General features: G+C 41.9%; 1 protein-coding gene across 38 annotated transcripts in view; it reads left to right on the top strand.

The window, feature by feature from the left end:
- EIF4G3 (eukaryotic translation initiation factor 4 gamma 3) overlaps positions 1-12,029 on the top strand; it is a 455,276-nt gene that overhangs the window by 425,797 nt on the left and 17,450 nt on the right. For all 38 annotated transcript variants that reach the window (XM_043500160.1, XM_043500159.1, XM_043500158.1 and 35 more), the window contains 2 exons: positions 1,266-1,364; positions 7,929-8,075. In XM_043500160.1, the coding sequence (XP_043356095.1) occupies positions 1,266-1,364; positions 7,929-8,075 (246 nt within the window). The remainder of the gene's footprint in view (positions 1-1,265; positions 1,365-7,928; positions 8,076-12,029) is intronic.

Here is a 12,029-nt window from a genome sequence, read left to right as displayed (position 1 = left end):
TTTTTAAAGCATGGATTCAAATTAGGTCAGTTTTCCATGCAACAGCTCCTTAATGTAGCTAGAAGCTTATATTTTATATTTTAAAATAAGTAATATGCTGCTTGTTTGGACTATGGATTGCCATTTTCTCTATATCATGTGGGAGAAGAACAGGGAGAGGAGCCATGATCTTGTGGTTAAAGCACAGCCTAAAGTCAGAAGATCTGGGTTCTATTTCTAGCTCTGTCAGACTTCTGGCATAACCTTAGGTAAATCACGTAAGCCAAAATTTTCAGTGTTGGGTGTCTAAAGTCAGGCATCCAACACCATATTTAGTCACCTAAATCTGAGGCTTGAGTCACAGAAATACTGAGCACAAGCAGCTCCCACTGACTTCTATAATCTACCTCTGAAAATCAGGCCACATTTATAAAGTCTAACTTTAGACACCCAATAACCCATTTGTATGAGGATAATAATACCTTACCAAACATGTGTTGTGAGGCTTAATTCATTGATATTTGCAAAGTATTTTGAGATTCTTGGGTGGAAGGCACTAAAGAAAAGCTTATTACTATCACTATCTTCAGTATTGTTTATTATATATATAAACATTTTGGGGAATTCTAAAAAGTCAGGCATGAAGTCTACTGGACTGTCAGATGCAGAAGGTTGTATACATATGGTTGTAAAGGTAGTTTTCCGTAGATTTACAATGAATTGTAGGATTTAAACTGTGACCTTGTTGTCACACACATGACCTTGAGGATTGATCTCCATACAAAAGATATCCATGTAAACATGATTTTTTCTCAAGTAGACATGCTCTAACTTTATTCATATAGAGGGATGGAAAGATGAGTAATTTCTTACTAGGGCACAGCAAGTCAGTGGCAGAGCTAGGAGTAGAACCCCACGCATTTGAGTCCCCGTTCTGTATCATGTCCACTGGACCACACTTTTACATATGGTCACATTATTGTAGATGATCTTTGGTTATGTTGTTGCAAACTCCATATATCACATCAAGCCAGCCATATTTATTACACATCATTGTGGCATCTGAGCATCTTACAAGATACAACATTTACCTGTAAAAGGTAGGATATTATATATAACTTCTCCAGCACAGGCTTTCTGGAAGTTTTCACATCATGGCTAGGCATACTTTTGGATGGCTAAATGATTATTTATTTCTCTTTATGCAGCAGCACCATTCCAGCCTGTTTAAGCTCCTGTACTTTTCTCTTCAGATTTAAAAATGAACAAATTGCTTTGTGTTTTAGAGCCATAAGAAAGTAAGAGTCTTATGGAGGGAGGCTGGCCTCAGTTGGAAGGACTACTTACCTGAAGGAGAGGATATACATACCTTTCTCATGGAGCACGTGAGTTGAAAGCAAGTTTCTTCTAGAGAAGAGCGCTGTGAGATATATTTGTAAGATACATTTGACCCATTGGTTTGTATTTTATTTTTACTTTGAGTCCTAGTTGTTCATTTCAATTTCCTCCCTAAATATTGTCAAAATGGAACATGAAGACGAACTACTCCAGTCATTCAGATTAGGTTTAGGCAGTACATTTGGTGGAAGACACCAAAGGAACACTTGAAAGTGATGTGGGTGATTAAATAATGGCACTCTTCCTTTGAGTCAGTACTGAACCAGTGGCCCAGCATGATTTTAGGGAGCACTATGCTACTGGAAATGCAACGTAAAACCAAGATCTGAGAACTAGTGATCATTATAGAGTCTGTGTCACATTTTGCAAAAATAGTGTATTAGCCTTAGCTTCCTGATAGGGCTGTCAATTAATCACAGTTAACTCATGCGATTAACTCAAAAAAATGAATCACAATTTAAAAAATTAATCACAGTTTTAATCACACTGTTAAACAATAGAATACCAATTGAAATTTGTTACATATTTGTGGATGTTTTTCTACATTTTGAAATATATTGATTTTAATTACAACACAGAATATGAAGTATACAGTGCTCACTTTATATTATCATTTTTATTACAAATATTTGCACTATAAATATGATAAATAAAAAATAGTATTTTTCAATTCAGCTCATACAAATACTGTAGAGCAATCTCTGTCATGAAAGTTCAACTTACAAATGTAGATTTTTGTTGTTGTTACATAACTGCATTCAAAAACAATGTAAAACTTTAGAGCCTGCAAGTCCATTCAGTCCTACTTCTTGTTCAGCCAATTGCTAAGGCATGGTCTACAGTACTCAGTTATTTCGGAATTAGCCAAGTTACTTAGAAATAAAACTGATTCCTTCCACACCACCAAACCAGTTTTTTCAATTTAAAGGGCTCTTTAATCCGATTTCTGTACTCCACCTTGGCAAGTGGAGTAGCACTAAAATCAAGATCACAGTTCTGGGTTACAGGTACTGTGGATGCAATTCAACGTTATTGGCCTCAGGGAGCTATCCCAGAATGCTCCCTTGTGACCACTCTGGACAACACTCTCAATTCCGATGCACTAGTCAGGTAGGCAGTAAAAGCCCCAGGAACTTTTGAATTTCCTGTTTGGTCACCATCAGCACAGGTGACCGTCAGCACAGTCCACCATCACAGGCGAACATGCAGAGTCCATCATCACAAGAGACCATGCAGTCCCGGATTCACAGACAAGCTTCAACATGGTCCGAATGGGAGGTACTGGATCTCATTGCATGCTGGGGAGACGAATCTGGTGTGTCAGAACTACGTTCCAAAAAAAGAAACGCAAATACATACACTAAAGTCTCCAGGGCTATGACGGAAAGAGGCTACTCTAGGGACACAGAGCAGTGTCGTACAAAAATCAAGGAGCTCAAGCAAGCGTACCAAAAAGCCAGGGAGGTGAACAGTGCTCTAGGTCACAGCCCCGTACATGCTGCTTCTACCATGAGCTGCATGCAGTTATGTGGGGTGATGCCACCACTACCCCACCACTGTCCATGGACAGCTGCCAGGGGGGAGTAGCACGGAACGAGGAGGATGAGTTTTTGGAGGACAAGGAGAACAGTGCACAGGCGGCAAGTATGGAATCCGTTTTCCCCCCTAGCCAGGAACTATTCTTAACGCTGGAGCCAATAGCCTCCCCCTACTCCCAAGGCATGCTCCCAGACCATGACCCTGGAGAAGGCACTTCTGGTGAGTGAGAGCTTGATCCGAGCCATTCTGTGGGGGGAAACCCACCCGCACTGGGCTGTTCGCATTTAGTTTAAAGGGCTCAGAGCTTCATCAGAGTCACGCAGTGGGGGTGGGGAGAATGTTGTGTGAAGAGATCATCCCAGAGAGCCCGCAGGCCCTCCTTTTATATGGCAAACCCACCAGGCATTGCTTGCTATGGGAAAGGGGTCATGGCAGTTTGAAATCATTGAAATGAATATGGAAGAAGCAGAACCCCGCATGCCCCTAGGGCCTACCATGGCTGCCTGCAAGCTGAATTCTGTTGCCTGGCCGCATGTGATGGCTTACTCACACCAAAATGGTAGGCACTTCAGTATAAGAGGCAAAATGTGACCTTGTACAGAAAGAACATGTGCTGTGTACTATCCGATGAAGTGAGCTGTAGCTCACGAAAGCTTATGCTCAAATAAATTTTAGTCTCTAAGGTGCCACAAGTACTCCTTTTCCTTTTTGCGAATACAGATTAACACAACTGCTACTCTGAAACCTATGAATTGCCTGTTTCACTGAGAAAGAGTGTCCCCTTTGTTGTCTAAAATGTATCTTTTAAAATACTACCCTCCCTTTTTTCTCCTTCCGCAGCAGGTGCAAATGTTTCAACATGGCCCCTATCTACTCCATTCCTGAGGCTGGTCCAGATTAGAAGGCAGAAAAAACAAACTCGGGACGATATGTTTGCCGAGCTCATGCAGTCCTCTCGCACTGATAGGGCCCAACTAAATGCGTGGAGGCAAACAATTGAGGAGACATGTAAAGCGTTACATGAATACGAAGAGAGGAGGGACATGCGCAATGAGAGCAGGCAGGATGCTATGGTCAAGTTCATGGGGGAGCAAACTGACATGCTCCTCTGTATGGTGGATCTGTGCAGGAAAGGCAGCAAGACCACAGACTGCCGCTGCAGCCCCTGTATAACCACCTTCCCTCCTCCCCAAGTTCCATAGCCTCCTCACCCAGAGGCCCAAGAACACGGGGGAGGAAGGGGGAGGCTATGGGGACCCACATAGTCAACCCCAGAGGATTGCACAAGCAGCAGAAAGCTGGCATATCCTAAATTTTGATTTGGTTTCTGAACTTGTCCTTCCCTCCTCCTCCACCCCCCTAACCCAATACCCCCCTCCCCCATCTGGCTTCTGATTTCTCTCAATGTTTTGTGCAACAAATAATAAAGAATGCTTTTTAAACAATTGTGACTTTATTTCCTTTCATATATATAGGAGGTGGGTAACTTTAAGAGAAACAAACACTACTGTCACACCGTACCCTGGCCAGTCATGAAACTGGCTTTCAAAGCTTCTCTGATGTGCAGCGCGCCCTGCTGCTCTCTTCTAATCGCCTGTTGTCTGGCTGTGCGAAACTGGCCGCCAGGCGAGTTACCTCAACCTCCCACCCCGCCATAAATGTCTCCCCCTTACTCTCACAGATATTGTGGAGCACACAACAAGTAGCAATTACAGTTGGAATATTGGTTGTGCTGAGATCTAAACGAGTCAGTAAACTGCGCCAGCACACTTTCAAATGTCCAAAAGCACATTCTACCACCATTCTGCACTTGCTCAGCCTATAGTTGAACTGCTCCTTACTACTGTCTAGGGTGCCTGTGTACAGCTTCATAATCCATGGCATTAAGAGGTAGGCTGGGTCCCCAAGGATAACTATAGGCATTTCAACATCCCCAACAGTAATTTTCTGGTCTGGGAAGTAAGTTCCTTCCTGCAGCTGTTCAAACAGACCACAGTTCCTGAAGATGCAAGCGTCATGCACCTTTCCCGGCCATCCCACGTTGATGTCGGTGAAATGTCCCTTGTGATCCACCAGTGCTTGCAGAACCATGGAAAAGTACCCCTTGCGGTTTATGTACTGGCCGCCCCGGTGTTCCGGGGCCAAGATAGGGATATGCATTCCGTCTATCACCCCGCTGCAGTTAGGGAACCCCAGCGCACTAAAACCATCCACAATAGTCTACACATTTCCCAAAGTCACTGCCCTAGATAGCAGCTGGTCAATGATTGCGTTGGCTACTTGCAGCATAGCAGCGCCCACAGTAGATTTGCCCACCCCAAACTGATTCCCAACTGACTGGTAGCTCTCAGGCTTTGCAAGCTTCCAAGGGCTGTGGCCACTTGCTTCTCAACTGTGAGGGCTGCTCTCATTTGGTGTCTTTGTGCTTCAGGGCAGGGGCAGCAAGTCACTAAGTTCTATGAAAGTGGCCCGACGCATACGAAAGTTTCTCAGCCACTGGGAATCATCGCATACCAGCAACACTGTGGGTCCCACCAGTCTGTACTTGTTTCCCAGGCCCAGAATTGGCATTCCACGGCATGAACCTGGCCCAACACCCCCATGATCTCCCAATCGCCACATGCCATACTTCTAGGAACATCTGTGTCCATGTCCTCATCGCTATCGTAATCGCGCTGTCGTCGCTTCCTCACCTGATTTTGCAGATACTGCACATAATGCTGGATAATGCGCGAGGTATTTACAGTGGTCAAAAATGCAGCGGAGATCTGAGCGGGCTCCATGGCTATGGCACCTGCATGGGTAATCCTGGAAAAAGGGCGCAAAACGTAGGAGAGCAGAGTTGCAGCGGAAGAGGTGCTGTTCGGTTCACGATAGCCTAAAAAAGGTGGGAAATGGTTGTCTTCTGTAGCTTTCACGGAGGCGAGAGCCCAGGACAGACAACATGGAGAAGCTCAGAAGCGTGGCAATAGCGGGAGAGCAGAGTTGGCAGCGGAAGCTGTGCTGCTTGGTTCATGATGGCTGAGCAGAGTTGGCAGCGGAAGCGTTCGATGAGGAAGAGAAAGAGTAGATAGTAGAGATTACATAGGAAGATGAGAGAAAATGAGAAGTGGATTCATAGTAGCAGGAGACCAGTGGTGCACCATCTGCTGAAAGCAGTATGGCGTCTGCACGCCAAAAAGGCGCAAAACGATTGTTTGCCATAGCTTTCACGAAGGGAGGCGCGACTGACGACACACACCCAGAAACACCTGCGAGAATGTTTTTGCCCCATCATGCTCTGGGAGCTTAATCCAGCATTCCAGTGGGCGGCGGAGACTGCGGGAACTGTGGGATAGCTACCCACAGTGCACCGCTCTGACATTCGATGCTAGCCTTGGTACTGTGGACACACTCTGCCGAATTCACGCACTTTATTGGGGACACAGAAGACTGAATGTATAAAAATAGCTTCTGAAAATTCGAATAGAATAATTTTGAAATAATTTCGTACTGTAGATGTACCCTAAGACAAACAAGTTTGTTTACATTTACGGGAGATAATGCTACTCGCTGCTTATTTACAGTGTCACCTGACAGTGAGAACAGGTGGTCACATGGCACTTTTGTAGCCGGCATTGCAAGATATTTACTGTTGGATATGCTAAACATTCATATGCCCTCTTCATGCTTCAGACACCATTCTTCTTCTGCCCTGGCAGGATGCTCGTTAAAAAAATTATGCATTAATTAAATTTGTGACCTAACTCCTTGAGGGGAGAATTGTATGTCTCCTGTTCTGTTTTACCAGCATTCTGCCAAATACTTCAGTCTCAGACGATGATCGCTTTAAGATTTGACAAAACGCAAAGAAGGTACCAATGTGAGATTTCTAAAGATAGCTACAGCACTTGACCCAAGGTTTAAAAACCTGAAGTGCCTTCCAAAATCCTAGAGGGACAAGGTGTGATGCATGCTTTCAGAAGTCTTAAAAGAGCAATACTCCGATGGGGAAACAACAGAACCAGAACCACCAAAAAAGAAAATCAATCTTCTACTGGTGGTACCTGCCTCAGATAATGAAAATGATCATATGTCAGTCCGCACTGCTTTGGATCATTATCGAGCAGAACCCGTCACATGGAATGGTGGTCAAAGTATGAAGGGACATTTGACTCTTTACCGCATCTGACACGTAAATATCTTGCAACACCGGCTACAACAGTGCCATGCAAATGCCTGTTCTCACTTTCAGGTGACATAAACAAGTGGGCAACATTATCTCCTGCAAATGTAAACAAACTTGTTTGTCTGAGCAGTTGGCTGAACAAGAAGTCAGACTGAGTGGACTTGTAGGCTCTGAAGTTTTACATTGTTTTATTTTTGAAAGCAATTATTTTTTGTACATAATTCTACATTTGTAAGTTCAACTTTCATGATAAAGGGATTGCACTACAGTACTTGTATCAGATGAATTGAAAAATACTATTTCTTTTGGTTTTTACAATGCAAATATTTGTAATAAAAAATAAATATAAAGTGAGCACTTTGTGTTCTGTGTTGTAATTGAAATCAATATATTTGAAAATGTAGAAAACATCCAAAATATTTAAATAAATGGTATTCTATTATTGTTTAACAGTGCGATTAATCGCTGTTAATTTTTTTTAATCACTTGACAGCCCTACTTCATGACCAAATTCCAAATCTGGTATTTGCATTCTGGCTCCCTGTAGTTTCAGTTAGACAATGTATATGTCTTCATTTCATGGGTTAAAGTGGAGTGGAGTGTTGCTCTGTGCCACTTTTTTCCTCAAAGGTGGCTGCATTTCCTTGCTGGATGAAGTGATCTCTCAGTATAGAGTGTACATCAGTGTGTTGTTTGTAAATTGCTCTGATTCTTTAAAATGAAAGGTAGGACATATATCATTACAATGATAAAACAGAATAAAATGTTGCTTGTTCTTTTGCCTTAGTATGATTCAGTGTAGAAAAGCATATTTAATCATTTCTCATAACTTCTAATGTTGCAGAAGTTGGACTTCACAGTGTCTGACTGTTCCAGTTCCTCAGAAGCACTTTCAGAGGAAGAACTCTCTGCTGACGAACTGAACAAACGGCTAGAAAAACTCATTATTGAGGACAAGGCGAATGATGAACAAATCTTTGATTGGGTAGAGGTATAAAGACTGTTTTCACTGTACCTGTGCATTAACCATCTTTATAAACATTATCCCAGCCAACAGGATCACCTCTATCTTTTGCCACCTCTTTTTTTTGCTCCCCTGCACTGCTCACCCCAGTCTGATATTGGCTCTTCAGAAATAATATAGCCAAGTGCTAGCCAGTAGATCTAGTCACTGTCACAGAATAACTCCTCTGTTGCTGCATGGCTTCCAGTTGTGGTTAGATGTTGATAGATGTTAAGGGTTAACATAATGAAGGGTTAAAATAATTAATTTACTGTATTTATTTAAAGTTTTTACCTTGTTTCCTGTTTGTTGTTTTGTTCAGTTTTTAATTGCTTTATTTTTTGGAGGTTTTTGTAAAAACTATAACTTTTTAAACAAAGAGAAAAAGAGCAGAAGTGATGAGAGGCAGGTGAAGGGAGGTGAAGAGCAACCTAGGAAGGTAGGGAGACCTGAGCCAAGAGAGATTTGCTAGCAACCCAGCATGTGCATACCTTATTAAACTCTCTGGGGCTTAGCAGTGAGGGGCTAAGGGAGTTTCCTAGCTTGTAGCTATCTGTCATGTTAGGTTGCGATTTATACAAAGGACACCTTGCTTACCTACCAGATTAATGGTCGGGGTCACCAGTGTAGTCAGGTGGTAATAGACATTTGGCTGTGTGTGTGTGTTCCCTCTGTGTGACGCCCCAGCCCTGTGCAAATAGCTGACTCTGCAGACCTCAAGCAAACCGGCCAATGACCACAAAATCCATTAAGGAACGAAGACATCTAGCCTGGTTTATTGTCGACGAAGCACGGTACTAGTATCCTGCAGACTCTACTGGACCACTAATACATGTATGCCCGTAACAGTGCACCAGCTCAGTAAATGGTGGGACTTTCTGTTCCTCCCTAGGCCAAACAAAAATACTCTGTCAGAGATGCATCTTTATACCCCGATACAAACAAGTTAGTACTGTCCCTCTGACATAGTTAGTGCCCCCTAACTTGGCTAGTTATCATCCATCACCTTGTATATGTTGGTTTGATCAAAACATCTCTGTTACGTACTGTCATCCTGACCTTATCTTTTAGGAGGGGTCAGTGTGTTCCTGTTATCCTTGGGGAATGTTTTTGTTCCATCCTCGATATCGGAATGTTGTGGTACCACTTGATATCGAGATGTGTTTGTGTGAGTACTCTGACTAGCAATTCTTTGGAATGTGTATTTTTGCAATATCAGTCCTGTTCTTGCCAAATTTTGTCAGCGGGTCCTGCCTCATACCAAGCCTCTGTTTCAAGGGCTTATGTCTCAGGCTCTCTTCCTACTACACCAGTCTCCAGGAAACCAAGCAGAAGTGTTCATAACCACCACCAATTCATCTGTGGACAAGGCGTATAGTATTTGTACAGTTGACCACTCTGCATTCTTCAGTTCACAAAGATTATTAAATTTCCATAAAGCATCCACCCTATGGCCTGACATCTTAAGGACTTTCCCAATATATGCTTTGGAACAGTAAGATTCAGTACAGTTACAGTAGAAAATGGCCATTTCAATTTTATCTCCATTCTAAGCACAGGAGAGCAAGATATAAATATTGTAAAATCAGCATTTGCCTAGAGATAAAGAATATAATTTGCAGGAAGAAAAGGTTAACTTCTTTAAAGTTCTCTTATTTTTTTGTCTGGATCCTTATTTTGAAGGCTAACCCATTATCTGATAATGCCCTGTTCAAATGTATAATTTTGTGAAAACATGCTTTCAATTATCAGTGACATTTTAAACCTGGTATGCTATAACAGTTTATTTTCCAAGTATGGGGTGAAATTGGTTGGTTTTCTTCCTGACATTATCTATGCCCCATTATGAGATTATGTGGCTTCCCATGCAACTGTGGAATTCTTTGCAAACAGTTATCCGCTGGCGATGCATGTGTGTGCTCTGCTCTGTTCCAGTATTTTAGAACCAAGAGTATAAAAGCCTGCACCCACCCACTGTCTCTTCTCTAATTCTGGGCACATCCTTTAAACCAGATTTTAACTTCTATGTCTGAAATGATGCTAAACCAGATTTGTCCTATTGGTATAATAGGCATCATAGAAACTTGGTGGAATGACGATAATCAATGAGACACAGTGATAGCAGGGAACAAAATATAGAGAAATGACAGAGTAGGTCATGCTGGTGCGGGAGTGGCACTATATGTGAAAAAAAGAAATATAGTAAAAATATTAAATGAATCAAACTGTCCCATAGAATCTTTATGGCTAGAAATACCATGTTTCTATAATAAGAGTATACCAGTAGGAATATACTACTGACCACCTGACCAGGATGATGATGGTGAACTGCTCAAGGAGATTAGAGATTCTGCAAAGGCAGAAAATGCAATAATAATGGGGGATTTCAGCTATCCTCATATTGACTAGGTATATGTCACCTCAGGATGGAACACAGAAATAAAATTTCTAGACACCATAAATGACTACCTCTTGCAGCAGCTTGTCCTGGAACCCAGAAGGGGAGAGGCAATTCTTGATTTGGTCCTATGTGAAGCACAAGATCCGGTCCAAGAGGTAAAGATAGCTGAATCGCTCAGTGAAAGCAATCACAATATAGATTTAACATCCTTGTAGGGGGAAATATGCCAAAGAAAACCACCACAGTAGTGTTTAATTTCAAATAGGGGAACTACACAAAAATGAGGAAACTAGTTAAATGGAAATTAAAAGGAACAGTCACAAGAGTGTAATGCCTACAAATTGCAAGGAGAGACTATTGAAAAAAATACCGTAACAGAGGCTCAAACTAAAGGTATACTCCCCTCCCCTGAATTCTACCGTGGCTAAACAGCCAAGTAAAAGAGGTGGCTAGAGGCAAAAAGGCATCCTTTAAAAACGGGAAGTCAAATCCTAGTGAGGAAAATAGAAAGGAGCATGAATTCCGGCAGTCAAGTATAAAAAGTATGATAAGACAGGTGGAGAAAGAACTTGAAGAGCAACTAACTTAGGATACATAAATGAACAGCAAAAAAATTAGTAAATCAGAAGCAGGAAACCTGCCAAAGAGTCAGTGGGGGGGCCACTGGATGATCAAGGTACTAAAGGAGCACTCAAGACAAAGCCATTGCGGAGAAGCTAAATGAATTCTTAGCATTGGTCTTCACTGCAGAGGATGTGAGGGAGATCTCTACAGGTGAGCCATTCTTTTTAGGTGACAGATCTGAAGAGCTGTCCCTGATTTGAGGTGTCAGAAGAGGAGGTTTTGAAACAAAATGATGCATTAAAATTAAAATTGATATATTATTGATATAAGTCACCAGGACCAGATAGTGTTCACCTAAGAATTCTGAAGGAACTCAAATGTGAAATTGCAGAACTACTAATTATGGTATGTAACCTATTGCTTAAATCAGCCTCTGTACCAGATGACTAGAAGGTAGCTAACGTAACACGTGTTCTTTAAAAAGGTTCCAGAGCCAATGCTGGCAATTACAGGCCGGTAAGTTCACTTCAGTACCAGACAAATAGGTTGAAACTAAAAACAAAATTATCAGACACAGAGATGAACATAATATGTTGGGGAAGAGTCAACACAGCTTTTGTAAAGGGAAATCATGTCTCACCAATCTGCTAGAATTCTTTGAGCATGTAGGCAAGGATGATCCAGTTAATAAGGTGTAAATAGACTTTCAGAAAGCCTTTGACAAAGTAAGCAGCCTTGGGATAAGAGGGAAGATCTACTCATGGATCAGTAACTGGTTAAAAGAAAGAAAACAAAGGGTAGGAATAAATGGTCAGTTTTCACAATGTAAAGAGGTAAATAGCAAGATTCCCCAAAGATCTGTACTTGAACCTGTGCTTTTCAACATATTCATAAATGATCTGGAAAAAGAAGTAAACAGTGAGGTGGAAAAATGTTTAGATGACATAAAATTACTCAAGATAGTTATGCCTAAGGCT

This window comes from Dermochelys coriacea, chromosome 18 (assembly GCF_009764565.3).
Source record: "Dermochelys coriacea isolate rDerCor1 chromosome 18, rDerCor1.pri.v4, whole genome shotgun sequence".
Classification (NCBI taxonomy): Eukaryota; Metazoa; Chordata; order Testudines; family Dermochelyidae; genus Dermochelys; species Dermochelys coriacea.
Note: the sequence above shows the minus strand (reverse complement) of the source record. Positions and strands in the feature narration are given on the sequence as shown.